Below are 20,427 nucleotides of genomic sequence, written 5' to 3'. Positions count from 1 at the left end.
TTCCTACACAGTTGGATAAGCCAGCACTGTCTAGCTGATTTATAGCCATGGCAGAAAAAAAGACACAGAGCTCTGACTCTTTCTCACAATTGCAGGCTGGGCACCCTAGCAGTGTAGTTTTAGACCATTTATTAGAGCAAGCGCGGAGCGGTAATGTCCCAAATCTGAACTTGACATATCATTTCCTTGCCAGAGTCGGTTGGATGTCATCTAGGAAAGACTCAATTATATACTCGCCCTTAATTCTCATGAACTCAGACGTTAAGTGCCCTGTGGCCAAGGTCTCCTGGATATCAGTGTGTTTATACATCCTATAGCATCTTACCAGTTCAGATTATGAAATTACAGGGTATATAAAATGACAGCGCTGTTAAGATATGTAGTCTGGGAACAGATTTCTTTCTCTTAAACTATTATAGGCCCTTTAAAATACATTATGCCACAAAGGACTTAAAACCCACACCTCCCCTCATATTTAAGCCCTCTGGTTTCTTGCCTGCATTAACATATTAGTGCTATTGTACTTCAGCGTGCTTTTCAGTAAATGCTTTGCATTGAACTGCTCCTATTCCAGAGAAAATGCCATTTAGAAGTTCCCAACTTTTGTCTTGAATGCAAAATGTTACCGCACCAGTTGGTCATTAGACCTGCAGTTGATTACTTATGGAGTTAACCGACAGGCTTGTTGCAGGGATTCTGTTTTGGAAACAGAACTATGCCTGGGATCACAGAACATCAGTATTTAGGGACTGAGTCACAATACCACATCAGTACCAATGGGCCCAAATGCAATTAGCTCATAGTGCCTCACTTGAAATGAAATGAAATTAATTTGTACTTGTAAAGCGCACTTTTCCCCAACTGGGGTTTCCTGGCACTGTACGCATACCGCTGTGGAACCCTTCCTGGCTTTTCCCTGTGAAATGTCCACTCCTGGGCACCCCCAAGGTGAAGCCAGGCATCCCAGCGCTGTTGGGGCCATTGTGGAGATTAAGCAAGCTATTGCCCAGAGTTGCAGAGTGGGACGCATGATTAGAATAGGCACCGAGGTGAGAATTACCAGGTCCGAGGAAATTGAGCCCAAGACCCGCCGAGGCGGGAATTGAACCCTGGTCCCGGGCCAGACCTCTGCATCAGGGTCTGCCGCTCTAACCATTGAGCCACACTTGCCCACCTAACCTTTCCAGAGAGACAAGTCAATTGGCACTGGTTATGGGGTGTCAACCCTCATCAGCAAGGCTAACTTGAGACTAGAGACATGGCGAGCCCGGGACCAACATCTGGGCATACCCATCACACTTAGGGGACAATTGCAAACAGAACAACTGTTGGACGGAATGCTGAACAATGTCAAACATTCACCCTGAAGTACAGAGATCTGGGCCTAAAATCCATTGTTTTTTTGCTCACATACCATTTCAGTTTTGACCCAGCCATAAGCAAATCAGACTAGGTCCTGTTCCCCATGGGAACAGTTCTGTCAGGCCAGGTCTTCCCTGGACTGAAGCAAGCCTCCTGTGACCAGATTTGGGGTATCACCCACCATCAGCCAAGCTAGCTTGACTCTAGTGGCATGGCAAACACGGGACCCACGTCTGGGCATACCCGTCCCACCTATGGCAACAAATGTTCATAATCAGTTGGTCTACATTTCAGGCATGCAGCTCTCTCGTCTCAGAACCTTTTTCTCTGCCAGCCTCATTCCTCTCGCTGTTGAGAACAGCAAGTCTCAGCTTATATGATAAGAATTGCTTTGTGCAAAAAGAGCAGCTGGATCTCTCTATTATGTCTGAGTGTTAGTGTCTGACCACAGAGAAAAACAGGGCACAATGTTATTTGGCCTTGCATGAAATGTTCCAACTGAATCCTAGAAGAAGCGCTGAATAACAAAACGTGCAGCCTATTTGTGGCACAAAAATAGGCATGATATTTGGTAACGTGTGCAAAGCAAAAGCGGCCTACTGGGTGTGCAGTTAGGTTAGCATATGGAAAAATGACAATGGGCCCTACAGGGAACTCACTACCACCCCACCCCCTTTGGTCGGGACACTAATGCAACAATTAATTCAATAATAAAAGTTAAGGCATAAGATAAGCAAGTTTAAAGCATTGCTACTAGGCTTGATCTAAAAGTAATAAAAAAAATGTAGCATTTCAATTTTCAAAAAGACAGCCAAGTTAAGGTGTGTCAGAGGTATCCATGAACTCACTTTTAAATTCAAAGGTTGGTGAATCCAGAACGAATTTCATCTATGTAGACGACGATTGGTCTACAGCCCAGTTCACAAGTTCCAGAGAACATGCTGAGAATGTAGCTAGGTAACCTGCATCCGTGTTTTTAGAGCCAATATGAAGTAATCCATGTGCTGATGCACTCGTCTCCTCTGAAAGAAGTGGTCCATAGCTTGCATTCTGAAGAAACCGTAAGCCCAAGGGACAACTCTGAAAATGGGTCACTAATGGACTCATCAGCAGGTCAATATCCACGTGAGCCAATGTTTGCAAAGCCAGGCAAATAGTCAGTGCCCATTAGAAGGGGCACCAGAGGCAGTGAAACACGGGTTGCACACAGAAAAACCAGGCAGGTTGGAATGACAATGACTATTCAAGGTCCAGTTCCTGGAGCAAGAGGATTCCAAAGAATCAAAGCAGGCTCTCATGGCACAGCTGGAGCGGTGGTAGAATCAGTGGGTTTGCAAACAGAACATCCATTGTGGAGAAGCAAAAATAGAACCAAATTGCCGCAACTGAGGAATAACAGCAGCGGAAACCCCCGAACACGAGAAAAGGGAATGAACAAAAGCTGGTATTATTCCAAAGATTGTCAGGAATGAACTGACTAGGTAAGGGCCTCTAATCTTAAAAAAAAGAGCAAGGCCTCAGTATTAGATGCATTAAAAGTGTGATGTACTAATTCACAGAAATGTAAGGTTTGTGATTAACAAGGACTGTATCTCACTGGATATCATTGCAACTTGTAATTCAAAAGTTTCTTGAGCAGATGTTAGTGCTACTTCCTTTTAAAAGAGTAGTACTTTGAGTCTGCCTAGCTTGTTGAAATCTGCCTTCAAAGTTGAAATGGAAGTCCACAATGAACTATCAATACCCCCTTGTGCGAGAGAGAGAAAAATACAGTATTACAGCATGTGACAGTTTGGGAAACCAATACAATATATGGGATCCCAGCCCTCATCCAGCAACAGTCTTGATCTCTTAACATTAAATAACTTCCATTTAATAGGACCTTAAGTGGGAGTATTGCATGGGCTGGAATTCCTTTTAGGTAGCATGCCAAATTCTCTACTTATGCACTATATGCGCCATGGATGGCAACGTGTTTGAAAATGAGTAAATGTCCAAAAGATGAACAGCATTCATTTCCAGTAAGGAGGATCTCTTTGTTGGTTCATTCACAATGATAGGAAAAGGGGAGTGGCCATAATTTATGAGTGAATTTACCTCCTAGCAGTTCATATCTGCTGACAGGGAAATGTTTTATGAAAGCTGTTAATTGGAACGTTGAAATCGTAAAAGAGATTACGCTGCGTATTAACCAGACACCTTAAGGTGTTTTGGCTATTGCAAATAGGAGCTGTTCTAACTTCTCAAAATTCAAAATTGTGTACGTGGCATCTTTCTTAGCCATCAGTTGTTGTTTACATGTCAAATTAAAGGGCAAAAATAGGTGACAGGAATTTAGGTAGCGCCAGTGTACACGCTCATTTTTGATTGTTTGTAGTGTCCAGCTAAACTGCATGATAGATCTAAGCGGACTTTGCCCATGATACAATGTCAACATGTCACTTTGCATGATATCAATAACAGACAACACAATGTTATTCAGACTATAAATACGAGATGACAGAGTATTAATATTAATATCAACAACAACAAGCACTTTATCCAAATTATCTTGATCAATTTGTCTTAAATGTGCTGCAGTTTCCATCTGTAATAATTTCCAAATTTCATTGTGGGCAGCATAAATATATCTTTTAGAATATGCAGATTTGGGGTCTAATAAGAAGTCTGACAAATCCATGTGTTTGGACTGGAGAGAAACATGTTGTGTAACTGCAGACAGTGTGGGATGTCACCATTTGTTTCTACTTGGAACAATAACCAACTGTGAGGATTTTAAAGTGTGAAATTAAATGTATCATACTGCAGCACATTATTGATTTTTTCTTCAGTGTAATTTTCATATTTTGCCCATTTTCAAAGCGGACAATGCAGTGAACCTGTGGAGCATTGATTTCTTTGATTTTAGTCAGTCCCACACATAGTCTGTTGGACTGTATCAGTCAGAAAGATCATTTTTGTTGGAATTGAAAGTGCTCAGAAAAATGATTCCGTCCCCTGAACCTGCCAAGGTTTGATACCCTAAATTGATTTTATGTCAACTTTGTCTTTCCAGTAATTGCAACCTTCAACATCTAATTGCGTAACGACCAAAGCTGTATATGTTAGCTTAGTTTTATAAGCATATATTTCTTTGGTGGTATAGGGACTAATTTGAAATAATATGACGTTCGGTCGGATGTGTCATATCCAGAAAAGATGTGAGTTTTTCCTTGTGTGTTTAGCACTCCCTTGAGGGAGAATAGGGAAATGTTCCCCTTGTGTATAATTAAAAGTGGCTCGTTAATAATGATGTCCATAATGGTAATAACAGAACATTTCACTGTAATTAGCAGAATTGAAGTATGGGTCCTCTGATTCAAAAACTGTATAATATTCCAACTCAGAGAGCATGGAATTTACAGTTTCAACATCCCAATCTTCAGAATGTTACCCAAGTACTATTACATCACCCATAGAACCCCATAACATATATTGTATCTGCAGAATCTCCTTAGGTGCAAATATATCATAAGGACCGTTATGCCAAATAATTCCAACAGTTACTGGTACAGCTGAAATGTTCACGAGGGACAAGTCTCTTTTTAACTTATGTGAAGATAAGTGGGGGGGCCACTTCAACCAGTTCTGTAGCACGACATTCTGGTAGGTAATAGCCATTTATCAACAGAAAAAAAACTAGTCACTAGTCCAATCCACAGAAACAGAAAAGCCAAAGAAAGTGTAATCCAAATATATATCCAAGGCGGGACCAAAAAACTGTGCTTCAGCCATGAAATAAAAACACAGATCCATGCTGGAAGAGTGTCTAAAACAGAAGAACTGTCGGAGGAAAAATCATCCCAATCCATATAATACCCAGAAACAGTTTATTGAAAAACTGGTGGCTCAAGTACTGCAACGTACTGGAAAAACCAGGAAGAGGTGGGTCCAAAAAAGGTGAATCTGTATACATGACATCTGATGCAGAAGACGTAGTAGTTACTTCAGTTGTGTTGCTGGATGTGGATGCAGAAGTTAATTGTAGTGTAGTCTCCACCACCTCCAAAAAAGGTGAATCTGTATACATGACATCTGATGCAGAAGATGCAATAGTAACTTCAGTTGTGTTGCTGGATGTGGATGCAGGAGTTAATTGTAGTGTATTCTCCACTACCCCCACTCCAGCCAGAGAGAAATAGCTTCAGCGGTGCTCACTAGCTGCAGAGTAATTTCATGTATGGTAGCAAGATGAGGTAGGGCACTACCAAGGACTCCTCGCGGTCTACTGTTTAGAATTGGCCACATGGTGTAATTTGACCTGATCAATAGAGACAAATTGATTGTCTTTGGAACCAGGAAGCAGTGGCAAGTTAACAGTTTTTATACCTTGAACAACAAGGACTGGCACTGGTGTGCAGCATGAAGGGACGAACTCCTTTTAATTCCTACCTTCTCATGCACCAGATCCCCAACTTTTGGAATCCAGTCAGAAGTTTCAGGTTTCTCCTCGATGCTTGCAGAGCCATACGTCTTGAACTGCTCGTTGGATTTGGGGTCATGGAAGTCGATTATCTACGTCAAAGAGCGTGGTTGCCGCCAGAATATCTGGACCATCAAGGTCTAAAATAAGCATTCTGATGCCAAAAAAGGACTTTGTATGTAGTACGGCCACCTAGCAATCTCTTAGAGAGGTTATTAAGTGCCCTCTGTGTACCCCGTATAGGTGATGGACAGAACCACACCCTAAGCCTAAGACTCCAGCTATTATGGACTGTCACAGTTTATCCTCTCCACCACAGAATGTCCCTCGGGTCAGTATGGTGAAGAATAATGCACCTGTACACCCAGGGAAGCCATAGAGTCCTGATAAGAGTGATAAGCAAAGGCAGAGTCCGGGTCAAGTGGAGTGTACTGCATGCATGCATCCTAATAAAGACTTGCAAGTCTTTAATAACAGTTTGAGCATCAGCCAAGCACTGTGGCCAAACCCAGAGGAACATGGAGCAAGAATCAATTGCAACAAGTCTAAATTTCAATGCAGTAATAAGAGAACTACAATGGTCCAGATATATACAGCCAAAAGGCTTGTTGGAAATTAACAGGTGTGTCTGCGGTGGGCGAGCTATGGTGGGAGTCTTAATTTGTTGAAAGATGTCACAACACAGAACATATTTTGACCTGGTTATATAAGCCGTGCCACCTATAGCGTTGCTGTAGCAAGGAAATTGTGTCCGCCACACCAGTATGTGCAGAAGGGACACCTTCATGCACAGCTATCACTGAAACTATTCTACAGTCTTGATTGGGTATCAAACGATTGCCAAATCCTGGAATTGTTACAAAAGGAATCCTATGTTGACTGACGATGTAGGTGCATTTTCATGAAAAGCCTTTAGGTAAAGGTTTGCCGTCTTTATTTGCATTAACGGTAGTCAAGATATCACTCTCTATTCTCGTTTTAGAACAAGGACTTGCAGCAACAGTAGCAGTTGCAACTGCAGATTTGACAGCTTCATCTGCCAGCTAATTCCCTACACGTGATCCCACATGCTGATAACTCAATGTATGTGTAACATGAGGCTGTGGCAACCTGTCTTTGTGGTCTACCACCTTAACCCAAAACATATTATGCTTGACTGTGTTGCCTTTAGAAACCATTTTGCCACCAATAATGTAAATTATCATTAAAGGACTGTATACAGTTATACAAATTACACAGAATAAGTTTGAGGAATTCAGGATCCATATGTTCCAGTACAAGAAGCAAAGTTTTCAGTTCAGCCAACTGTGCAGTGCAATCCCCTAGGGATTGGGTGTGAGTTTATTGTGGTTGGAAGTGCCCGTTCAATATAACTTCAACAAAGTGGCATATGCTGCTGAATATTGCTGTCTAGGACCTTTAGCAGGTTGGGCTGAACCATCAGTGTTAACATTATATTTAAACTGTTCAGGAGGTAAGACAGAGGCGTGCATGGGGTAAGCATGCTCATATTGCAAGAATTCTTGTGTCTGTAAAGATGGGTCAAAGATAAAATCTACATCAACAGCTGTTAAGAATGCTACCCCCTGTATCCATCTAGGATGTAGGGCCTTAGCATTAGGTATGCTGGCTTTTGTGACAGTCTCTAAGGCTGGCATGAGAGTAACGACAATGATGCGTTTCCCTTGTACAAGTGGCAGTTCTTTAAGGATTGCCATCTGCACTGTAGTCAGTAATTTATTCAGTGGATGCAAAATGCATTTCAGCATCGGAATATAAATGAAATTTATATGCTATTGCCACTGTGTGACCTTCATTAAAAGTGATATAAGTAAATCCAGTTGCTCCCAGTAATACACTGATTACAAGGTTGATGGTATTTACACGTGTATGTAAGGCACGTGTTGCAAATAAGTCAGATTGTAAAGATCTTATGGGCACATGCATCAAGATATGTTTTTGCGAGTCCTTAATTGCGATTATTAAGGAATCGCAATTAAGAACTCACAAAAGCCTATGCATGTAGGACTCGCTATAAAAATAGTGATTCCTAAACATTCCTTAATTGCGACTCAGAAATTGCAAATTGCAATTAAGGAATGGCTTCCCATGCATTCCTATTGGCCTACAGGCCCATTGGAATGACTGGGAAATTACATGCGCAATTTGCGAGTATCAATAGTTACTCGCAAATTGTGCATGCAATTTCAAGGGTGGAAGAGTGTCTAAAGGACACCCTGTTGCACCACTGAAATTGTGATGTGCACCCATGTTGTGCACACATATGCCTTAAGGGCATGTGTGTGTGCAACATGAAACGTTGAAAAATGCATTTTAGTGCATTTTTCTACATTTTTGCAAATTACCGAACAGTTTAATTGCTCTGTAATTTGCGGCACCAAATAGCAAAATCACTATTTCAAAGTGCTTCTTGTATTGCTTTTAAGGAATTGCAAATTGCGATTCCTTAAATGCTATAGCAATTTGGCAAATCGCAAAAAATGGTGATTACCGGATTGCGCATCCCAAATGGTTTCATGCATCACAAAAAGGGTTTTGGCAATCGCAAACGGCCGATTTTTGCGAATCGCACTGTTTGCAATTGCAAAATCCCTTGATGCATGTGCATTGTGATTTGAAAAAGACAGCGTGAATTAACTCATTAATTGGTTTGATGCATCAGCATAATCAGGAATGTATGTTCCGCAGAAATAAAAAAATCCTAATAAGGATTGCTATTTCTTTAATATATTTGGAGGTCGCAACTGTGCCTATATCTCAAAAAAATGAGGAGCTAGACTCTTACCCTCATGTGTAAGTTTATATCCGTGGAAAAGGACACTCAGAAAAGCTATATTAGATTTCTTAAAGTTAAACTGATAGCCAAGTTCACCAATATTATGCGCTCTACAATGGGTAAATGTGGGTTGAATTCATCGTCCTTATGGTAGATATCATCTACATAGGATAATGTGTCAGGGTGAATCTCATATCGAATTGAAATGAGCAAATAGACCTGACTCCTTATCTCATTTAAAAGTCGAGCACTGAGAAGGTTACCAATCTCTGCTTTCAAGCACTAGATTGTGGCTCAAAAAAACATTGGAAATATCCAAGGTTGTTTAATATTTTTTGCGGACTATAATGTTAATGAGTGCCATGCTATGTGTATTTGCATTGCAAAAGTGCATGTACAACTGTTCAAATGTCTAGAGCCTAAGACTATTCAATATGAATGATCCGATTTCAAAACAGGAAAAAGTGAATTATTCATTTGAGAGACACAGGGTTCAACCTCTCCCTGGTACTCCAATTGGGAGATTATTTCACTAACAGGTGCTCCAGTTTTATAGGGTACTGTGGTTGCACTTGTGGGCTCGACCTTATAGGTATATTATGATCAGGGGAATCCTTATCCCAGCCGACATGATTGCAATATAGGGCAGGGGATAGTGCAAGAGCCCATAAGCTTGCTTGACTTTTTCATGGACAAGAGCAGAAAAATAAGGAAGTATTTCATCCTCACCTTGTGGGGATGTTTGTACAAACTGCGGGGGCCGGTAGACCTCCGCCAAAAGGTTGACATAAGACAAAGTTAAATTTTCGCAGAATATTGCTTAAATGCTGCACTGTATGTCACCCTCAGTATGAATGTCTAGATCATATAATCGATCCATAGGGGCTATGCACCTGGTCAGGGTTTCAACTACAACAAAGGTATCAGTTGCTCTCGCAACCAGAAACTTCTGTTGGATCCGGTGCACTATGGTGACTTCTACTGCGCTGTCGAGAGAGTCACTGGCCAACTCCTGTTCAGGAGGAGGTTTTGCAGTCTCTGTGGCATATTTAGCGGTTAGAGCTGCTACTTTCTTTTTCTGAAAAGGGGCTTTAAATTGAAGAGGTCTTTCCTGATTCTTTATCTTCATGTCAGTTGAGCGTTATGTGTCCCTTCTTGATAACACATACTCTTCTTCTCTGTGGTCAGATCGTCCTCCTCTCTCATACTACAAGTCAGCGGAGTCCTGTAAGGAATGAAGAGAAAGTGTATCAGAGCTCTGATACTTGTCTGGAACCTTTATTTTAGCATGATCACAAAATTGTAGCATCTCTCAGAGGGCTCCGGGGATGGGGAACCTCCGTGAGGTTTATCTTTTTGGGGTTGTTTTGATTTATCCCATGGTTATTTAACAAATTCACGGGTTTGTTTGGCTTCCTTGTCTGAACTAGATTTGCCAAGAGGTGGTTTAGTCGTTCTAGTTCCCAAATTATTGCATCCTAAGGATGGGTATACATCTTCAATAATTATAGGTAGCCCACGTTCACAGCCAGCCATCACGACCGCTGTGAACCTCTGGCGTATCGCCAGAGATGCTGCTCTACTCTTAATGTTAGACAGAATCATTGCGGACACCACAGGAAAAATTCCCATTAGTTTCATCCCCACTTCCAGGGCAGCTACGTCCCTGCGTTCTGTATCTGTTTGAACACATTCGGCAAAACTGACATGGATGGATTGCCATGACTGATGGTATAAACAGCAGCAAAGACTGTCCCCCATGTGTTACAATCACCTATTCTGGGAACCATACCATGGAGTAAGCACACAGTCAATATCCTTACAATATTTACAAATGGTAGAGGTGGTCTTTTTGGTAGCACTTCACTCTTAATGTGCATTATACATTGACATCATAGTCTTGGTGCCCCTCAAGGTTAAGAATCTACACCCCACTACCTAAGGTGTCACCCCATTGTGGCTCAAAAAACCCCAGTGTAAATGTCAAAACATATGAATAAACCTTGGCACTCCAATCAGTTCATTATTGATTCAAAAATAGTTCTCTATGCAAATCAATTTAGACAAACCAGCAAACAATATTCTTCTTGCTGTTCGTTTAAAATTTTTTTTTATATATATATATATACATATATATATATATATGGAACATACAGCTTTGACCAAAGATTTAAAAGCAATAGCATTGTATTTCAAAGATGGAGGGCATAATACAGTAATCCTCCTGTCAGGCGTTAGACCGGCAGCTGACACGTGTTTTGTTACAGAGTAACTGTTTCTAGGCTGCAAATAATGCCATAAAGAAAAAAATCAGACATTTACAAAGGAAATGCCAAAAGGCAGAAAAGGAAACAGGATTTTAGAAATAGAAAGAATTTGAAAGAGAAGATTCGCTGTACTAACCAACCATAGTGTTGTAGTGTGACTCGAAGAATTCTTTGTGAGCGAGTAACAAGACAGACTCAAAGGAACCAAATAGTGAATAACATTATTCATGCAGTGTTCACACACCAAGATGAAAGTATTAATAAATTAAACTAGTCTGAGTAAAATAAGAAATGCTAAGAGCTGGTATAAGCAAGTGTGTGTATAGTACCTTCATACATATTGGATAAGTCCCAGAAGTATTCCGTAGAAATTCGCAGTCTTCCAGTGAAAATAATCAGTCCCTAACAGTTGTTGACAAAAGAAAAGAAGGACAATTTTTTTATTTAAAGATCTTAATCCAAGAGTAGATAAAAGGTCTCTTCCACCTAGCTCAAACTTTATAGAAGGTGCATAAAGATGGCATATATTCCTATTCAAATATATTGATTTTTTACCCAGAACGGAGATCGCGCCACATAATTTCAGTGGATCCATTACTAGTCATCTATAGGAAGAAAGAAGAATAGTCTGCCTTATATATCTAATGTGATGATCTCATCATATGTTAAAACAAAGGTACAGATTCATATTTCCAAGATAAAAGTCACGATATATGACAGTACGAGTATTGTCTGCCAAATCATTTAAATTAGATTGACTATGCTCATCCACGGAGTACGTATTATATCGCATTTAGCCCAATGTCAATAGGCCATTCATATTCTTTAAAAAATAAAGTTCCAGTTAAAAAAGTGGAAAATTCCTACTATAACAGGACATTTATAATTTAATATATGCTAGTATTCAATCGAAACGACCAACTTTACCAGAAGATGAAGAGATTTGTGTCTCATTAAATCATGAAACAGTAAAACGTCATTATTAAAGAAGTAATAAGAATGAAACAAACATTCATGTGCAATCTAGCCCCAACTATTTAATTATATTGACGATTCATATATCATATAGCCACAAATGTTAAATTCTATCGACGATTAAAAAAGTGATAACTTACACATTGAAAGATGAAAAGCATAGGGCTATGATATGCCCCTGAAAAGAGGAAAAATATTGGTATATGTGTTAGAACATATACTCCAAACTTTATTGTTTACGTACATTAACTCCTTAATTAATTAGTCGACATTATGCATGTCTCATATTAAAAATTCCAAATCGGTCGGGGTTATGCTACGCCCCTACAAAGAGGAAAGATAATGGTATATATGTTAAAACATGTAGTCTAAAGTTTAATTGTTTACGTATATTGACTCCTCAAATAATTGGCCGACATGTCGATATTATGAATGTCTCATATTTAGAATTCCAAATTGGGCGGGGCAATACTAGGTTCGCTAGCTTTTCAAGATCCAGAATCTGTTTTGTGTGGTCACACTCTTATATCATTGGTTTAAGTACTGGGAAATGACATCCTCAATATTTGTAAAATAAGTCCTAAAGATTACGAGAAGTCAGGCTATATAGCCGCCATCTCGTAATGGTATAGGCCTATGTCGTATTTGATTTTTTTACACTATATAATGGTACCCTTAATATTTGAAAAAAAGGAAATCATGATTAACAAGGCTATGAAGTTACTGACTTAATATAACAGTAACCTGTCCGTAAGCGTTCCGCCATCTATCGAGGCCGTCCCGAGTAGGTCATCAATGGAATGTGTAAACCTTGGTGCTCTTTTTGAGCTCATTCCCGCCAGTTGCGTATGACGCATTTCCGAAAGAGTTGTCACTTACGTCTATTTCAAGAACATAGAGGATGGACTAAGGAGCAAAGGTCACCATACTCTATTGGATCAGCGGCGGCCATTACTAGATAGTGTTTATTTTTGTATTTCTATTTAGATTAAGTGCCTGTTTAGGTGAAGATCATTATCATACTAGTATAGATGGTAATACAAGTGAGCTTATGAATTACAAAATAAGTATCAGCAAAGCTAAAATAGCGTAAAATTGGAGAAGAATTTGGGTATCCATTTATAAGTGGATATCCACCTCGATATCACTCGTATTTCTATTTAGATGAAGGTCTGAGAGGTAAAAATATAATCGTATTGATTAAAGATGTGCAGATGAATTAATGGATTTCAAAACAAGCATTAGTAAGATTAGGATAGCAGACAACTAAAGAAAAGTTCTGGTAACCATTAGTCAGTGGGTATTTAAAGTATCTTAAATCACCATTTCTTAAGTGGATATTATTGTAGTGCCATTAAATTCCAGTTGTAATGTTAGTATGTAACGAAATAAAAGGAGAAAATATATACTTTTTATCCAACCAAGCAAAGACATCTAGCATCAAACAGTATCACATATTTTCTATTTTCGATTACAATATTTAGATAAACTTATATCGCAATCATATCATATATTTTCTGTTTTTGTTGCAATATTTAAACAATCATATATCGCAATTGTAGCTAAATTGTATGAGATCAAATGTATGATGTGATCTAGATCTCCGTTCAACCTAAAAGAAACCCTTTTTTATATAGAATGTTATTTAATTTAGTGTGCAATATAGCTATAATTGCGATATATGATTGTTTAAATGTTGCAGTACTGCAGTAACTAAAAATGGTACAGCGGTACCTGTGACAGATAGAGAAAAAACATCTCACTGGCTGATATCATTAGTTTACCATATAGGTTGGAAGTTCCCACATACGGACAGTTATTAAAGAGAGGCAGTTCACACTGCACACACATAATGCAGTGGCTTTTGCCTTTCTTTTCCTTTTTGAAACATTTTTGGGGATTTTGGCATGGAACCTGCTTGACAAAACCCAGGGCACCACTAAGGCGATGAAGGGGAACAACAGAAGGAGACACAGAGCACCTCCAATCAGTTGGGAATTTTTCAAAACTCCAGCAGGTGAATAAAAGGTGTCTTCTAAAGTAGCTATGTGCACACTCTGTGACAATCACTTTTGCGGCATAACCAGGAAGAAATATTTTTTTGGTACCTCTGTAATGGAAAAACACATGAGAAACAAAGCACACAAGGCAGCTGAATGCTGCTAAGAGACGAAGAGGACCCTGGATTCTCCACATCAACAGCTATGTGTCATCTGTTCAATCTTGGTGATAGTGCCCTTTTGTCAAGTTGCAGCCACCCTTCAGCAGGACAGGGACTTCCTGCACAATCGCATCACCCTATTCTGTATAGACTGCGGCAAAGTACCCTAAGGGGGGACCAACTCTAGATTGAACATGAGCAGATGCTGAAAGAAAATTGTTTTTTTTACTTCATTGAGTCCAAGTTTTGATGCCTCTTTGTTTCAAGTTTTTTTGTTGAAACCCCCCCACAAAATTTCTTATTAGAACCAACTTTCTTGGTTAGAAGATAGAAAACACATTAATGTTGTGTTAGACCTGGCATTTTTTGCTGTGTTTCCCCTAACTTTTTGCTTCTGACCTCCTGGTTTTGGTGGTACTCTGGGTATTTTTTTTGCTGCTTTAGTGTTTCTGCGCACTTTAATATTGCTGATCAGTACTAAAGTGCAAGTGCTCCTACTGTAAATTGTGTTTGTAGATTGGTGTTTCCATAATTGGCTCATTTGATTTACTACTAAGTTACTAGTAATGTGCACAGTGTGTTCTCAAGGTCTGTAAATAATAATAATAATAATAACCTTGAATTACTAAAAAAATGTTAAAAAAAACTAAAAAGCAGCCACACGCAGAGCAGCAGATAGAAACTGTAATAGGGATACGTATCGGCCCGCTGAGAACGCGCGGGCAAGTCATTGGTGTCGCGGACAGTTAGGGGTGGGAGATCGGGTAAAGGAAGGAAGAGCACAAGCAGATGTGCACGCTTATGAGCTAGAGACCAATTAGCGGCGCAATCCGGTTGTCCTCAAGACCGCAGTGCACAGCACAGCAAGGGTATTGAGTTGCGAGGAAAACCTTGTGGCACCACAACCCTTAGCAGACCTATCTGCGGTTAACAGTAGCACGTGTGGGCCGATGTGGGAGCCACATATGCAGAGAAACATCCCAATGTACAGACACCACCCCCGTGTTCCTCAGAATCACTATTTACATGCCACTCCGTGCCCATCTGGATCCAGAGGAAATCAACTTAGCAAAAAGTATTGATATATATAACCTCTCTCTCCCCCAAGGACAGGCCCATCATCTCATGCCCGGACAGGGAGCCTCTCTCGCTTAGCTGTGGAACACGCGAGTGAAGGGATACGTAACCACCTGAGCCCTCCTCTGTCGCCAGGAGCCGGCAACTTTTATGTGCTCCTGGGGATGACACTTGATTAACTTGGGCCGCGCGCTGTCAGGGACAGCTCAGCGGCTTACGATAATGCGCGTACTTTTAAATAAAACGGGAGCGAGGCACGCCACTTAGCGACAGGGAATCTGATGACCCCATGGAGAAGCTTGCACCACGGCCCACGGCATTCTTGCTATGCCACTGATGCCCCCTTCAGCGAGACAATGCCAAGGTGTCCTCGTGAGGCTGGCATGACTGGGCTGAAGCAGCCACGTGGGCTCAGTTATGAGAAAGGGGACAGGGTCATGGGGGCACGACAGCAGTTTATACAGCACCCAGGCATATATATAGGCCCTCTTGCCATGGCATGGTACTGCCTGCAAAGTGCATGTGTGCTAGGGTGGTTGCACAAACCTAGACCTGTTCTCTTTCACTGTTGCATGCTACCGGGCTTATAAAGGAAGAACGCACAGCCAAAAATCATACCAGGTAGACCTTTTATTGCAAAGCTGAAGGGGTCAGAGAGGTTTAGGTGGAGAGGGTAAGCAACCAAATAGAGAATGAAGTTGGATTCATGGTACACAGGGGATTGTTAACCATAAGGTAGCAATAACTGAATAATATTTTGGGATAGTTATTTCGATTTGTTGAAGTAACATTAGTTAAACTAAGAAATCACATACCAAGCCAAATTATGTTTTGTTATTTTTGATCGTCATTTTCAAATTAATATTTTAGGCAAACATTTTTATAAGATCCTTTACCGTTTCGCTCATGTCTGCTTGCAAACTTGACTCGAAAACTCCAAAAGCCACCTCCACCAGCTTCGCATGGGGAGATCACTGCGTCCCCCACCGTTGACTGTTATCATTACAATCAGGGGCCTAGCACAGGCCCCTGCAGACCCTGGGGCGCGCCGGGATGGGGGAGGCACCCTTCAGAAGGCATCCCCCTCAGCCCAAAACCCATGAATGTCATTGAAATGTGGGAGACTGCGGCCCCTCACCACCTTCCGCAGAGGAGCTCCAGTATTTTGCATTCTGTTGGTTCTACTTCACACACACTGTCACTGGAACTGATGAAGCTGTTGTCCATGTGGTAGACAAACCAGGTATTAAAAATGACAAGTTTGCTTTTACCCTTACCATACAGTGAGTGCTCCTTATGTTAATGCATTCAGATAAGGCTCTGCTGGCTTTTGTGGACGTTTGGGGATGGGCAGAGAAGGAAAAGGACTCTGTCTCTTCCTTACTGCCGAGCAAAGACAAGGACAATGTTCTCTTCTTTTCTGTGCTGGCAGCTGCCCCCACCCTCTTATTATTCCCTCTCTTTCTGTCTTGCTCCTCACTTACTGAAAACCTTTACTTGAAGAAACGGTTCACAACCTCTCTTTCCTTCTTTCATTTAGTTACTTCCCTGTGAAATGGATCCAAAAAAGAACAAGCTGTCTCCGTGGAACCGACGGGGGACAAAAGTGAAAGAGCGTGATGCACATGTGGGCACCCAGTGGGAGCCAGAGAGGAGATGCCATGCGGGCGCGCCAGTGGGAGCGTGTGAAGCACAGAAGACGCCATGCGCGTGCACATCGGATGTCCGTGCTCGCACATGGTTTTTCTCCCTTCACTAGGAAAAGCCACAACAATAGAGTCTCGCTAAGCGAAGCAGCGGATGTGCTGCGTTCGCTAGCGAGACCTAAAAAGGAGTTTAGTATGCCTGAACTCAGGATTTAAAAATACATCTTTTAGTTAAGATGATTTTTGTATTATGTGTTTATAAATATCACTTTCAGAAAGTGTGTATTGTCTTGTCTAACCATCGTGTGTGCCTCTGACATTTGTGTATTCCCTGTCTGGGTTTAGAGTGACAGGAGCAGGGCATGTGCATTCACACTAGACAGACACGAGGGGGTAAGGGGGTTGAGGTGTGCCCTGACTTTCCTGGGTGACTCATAGCCAGGCTGAAAAGACCTGACTACACTTGAGTAGCGGGAGGAGTTGACACTTGCACCTGAATGGACTGTGGCTGACTTCCACAAAGCTGCCTCCACCTCCTTGAGTCTTCCTGACTGAGCCAGGCAGAAGTGGTTTATGTATGCCAGTGGAACTTTGTTTCTGCCAACTTAAAAGGGAAAATTGGTATAAATATTGGGGCCATGAACCCAAAACTTTAGAATTCTTTTGGATCAAGGAACCTGTCAAGAAGAAGAGCTGGAGAAGCTGTGAGGGGAGACTACCACTTTGTTGTGTGCTTTTCTCTGCTAGGTAAAGAACAAATTTCTCCTGGGAAGAATTTCACTACACTGGAATCAGTGATGTTAAATAATCTCAACCATACAGACTTATTCTCTCATCCACATACATCCACGACACCTATGGTGTCCTCAGTCACGACAGGGAAAAACCAATTGGGGCCCCACAAGTCAAATATGGTTAACAATACTCATAAACAACTACAATGCAAGAATAGGCAAGTTAATTTTAATAAAATTACATGCAATTTACAAAATGATTAAAAACCTCTTGTAAGCCAGTACATAATATACATAAATGGTGATGGACATAGATGTGCTAACAATACAGAAGAATGAAAATGAGAGAACAACAGACAGTGCATAGTCATAAAAACATCCTAGATACGTTACTCCACATGGAATTCATTATGATATCCCAAGGGTGTCAATGAATCATGTTGTCTATTTGACACCCAGGCAGATCCTTGGATTTAACACCGTGTAATGCGTCGACGCATTTCGATGGCAAATATGTAATTGTTAGCCACCTTCTTCAGGACAATATATATAAAAAAACGTTATCTCCCAATCAAAACCACAGATATATCCTAATCCAAAAACATATAAACAATATATTATATACTAAAACATTTCAGACCTGATTTAAAATACATTGCATTGCCTAATTTCCCACCCCTCCATATTCTTGTCTCCCCTGCCCAAACCTGTAGGACCAGGGGATCTAGAGATTTCTTTAAGGACATTTATATCACCAGTAGGTCCCCCCCATGAAAATGGATCAACAGACGCATTAGGTAATGATAGGGCACACAAAACATTTTCATCCCCCGTGGGTCTCCCCCATGGTAATGAATCTACAGACATGCTAAGTCATGATAGAGCATATAAACACATCTTTATCTCCAGTGGGTTCCCCCATGATGATGAATTAACAGACATGCTAGGTAATATTAGGGCATGGTCATGTCTAAATCTTGTTTTACTGAAAACCTATACACAGGATTCCAAGATGGGGCATCTCTAGATGTAGTATTGTGAAAAATAACTGTCCATAGGGTCCCCACTTTCCATTCATACAGTCATTCCATAAGATGCACCATCTTCCATTCATAATATATCCCATTACCATCTCCTTTTTGGACAAGGTAGAAAAGATAAATAGAACACCTTTACCCACCTCTTGATATCTCTGGGGTGGTTCAGAAGATTTATTGCAAATTATAAGATCTAGCGGGGCTCCTTAGGGCTCCAGTCGCTTTAAATGCTGACACTATGGACAAAGGACAATGATCCAATTATATTTCATGTCAGGGCTCCTTCCTATTTGTGGTTGAGACATATTTATTTTATTTAAAAAAAACTCAACCTTAGGACCTACCGGTAATTTCAAATTTCAAATTTGTGTGTGCTCCACCGGGAAAATGTAAAAATTAAGCAGTGCTCCTTAGGGATCCAACCGCTTTTTCGTGCTGACACTATTGAACAGGAGGGACAATCATCCAGTTATAATTCATATCGAACCCACTTATCCATTGAGGTTAAGGTTTCTTATGCAATCCCCAATCATAATATGACCTACCGGTGATGTGGGGATTGTCTGTCCTTTACTGGGAGGATTTGATATAGCCGATAAAAGTAGGAGAGACCAACGTCTTCTCTGTTGCCAGTGATTAAAATGATATTCTTTTTAGGTCTAAAAACGAGGAAACATACAACAAAGTTCTATTAATGTGACCCCACTAATCTTAATCAATCCCACTACCTCCTACTGTATTGGTGAAGCCTACTTACCAGAGTCAAGTAGCTACATGGGAGTAGTGCAGCTTGCACATGTATCCACATCCACTCTATTATCTGATAAGAGGGGTAACTCTAAACGAAATACCATATCTATGAATATTAGTTTTATATCTATATATAGCTCGTAAGAGACTAACCTCCTGACACTGGTCATATAGTCAGTATCCTCGTTCATTTATTTAAAAATGTCAAAATCGGTATTTCTTTTGTTAGGGCGACCCTGCTGTTTTAAACCCGACACATTGTGCCTAACATCGGCCAAATACTTAGAATGACCAAAAATGTTTTCTTATATCCCCACCCTATTAATGCAGTCCCTATGAGGAAATGTCCCCTCTCAGTATGTGATCTCGGGCCCCACACGAGGAAAGTCTCTAAGATAAGTTTGCCTAAAGAAATATTAAAACCCACTGGAGTCCGTAAATCAAGACACCCCCCAATCTCTTCCTATATTAGTCCCATGGCAGTGCGCCCCATCGGACCTTCCGCTCTCCTTACCTTGCGGCAAAATCACATCTCCCTCCCGGCCGTCGTGCAGATAGATTTGTGAATACTATTCAACTCAGGTGTCCTATTTAACCCCAGTTCGATTAAAAACACCTGGGTAAAAGCACGCTTGTCCGTAGGTGTGCAGAAACGCCCCCCACGTCGGCTTCCAAGAAGACGGGACTTCTTACTGAAGGTAAAAAGGGCGATGTCTCTTCATGTAATTGCCCGTGTCTACGCGGGGCTTAAAATGGCAATGTATTGTTGTGGGTCCCACATAGCTTGTTTAATCGATGAGGAACCTATTTATGATGTCTCTTCTCAAATAATTTCAACTTTAGGTTGCTATTTATAATGTTTAGATGGTTTAACTGAAAATTATCGATGCTATGAATACCTTTCCCTATTATTATTTAAAAGATGTCTTTATATATATTTTTTCTCTCCTTAGAACCAGTAAGCCAATACGTTGACACCTTTCTTAAGCCATTAGTACAGGATCTTAGATCTTACATCAAGGATTCTTCTCATATGATTAGCACTGTGGAAGGTATGGAGTTTAATCAGCACACTCAGATATTGGTAACATTAGACATTGAGGCCCTCTATACCAACATATCCCAGGATACTACCATTAATACCATCTGGAGCATCCTG

At 40.8% G+C, this 20,427-nt stretch overlaps 1 protein-coding gene across 2 annotated transcripts in view; it reads left to right on the top strand.

The window, feature by feature from the left end:
- Positions 1-17,018, top strand: part of LOC144828642 (uncharacterized) — a 281,177-nt gene extending 264,159 nt beyond the window's left edge. For both annotated transcript variants that reach the window (XR_013610500.1, XM_078687003.1), the window contains one exon: positions 16,642-17,018. Coding sequence is in view for 1 of the 2 variants with exons in the window: in XM_078687003.1 (XP_078543129.1) it covers positions 16,642-16,860 (219 nt within the window). In the remaining variant the exon portion in view is untranslated. The remainder of the gene's footprint in view (positions 1-16,641) is intronic.
- The last annotated feature ends 3,409 nt before the right edge of the window (positions 17,019-20,427 follow it).

The sequence above is a fragment of the Lissotriton helveticus genome, chromosome 4_1 (genome assembly GCF_964261635.1).
Source record: "Lissotriton helveticus chromosome 4_1, aLisHel1.1, whole genome shotgun sequence".
In the NCBI taxonomy this organism is placed as follows: domain Eukaryota; kingdom Metazoa; phylum Chordata; class Amphibia; order Caudata; family Salamandridae; genus Lissotriton; species Lissotriton helveticus.
Note: the sequence above shows the minus strand (reverse complement) of the source record. Positions and strands in the feature narration are given on the sequence as shown.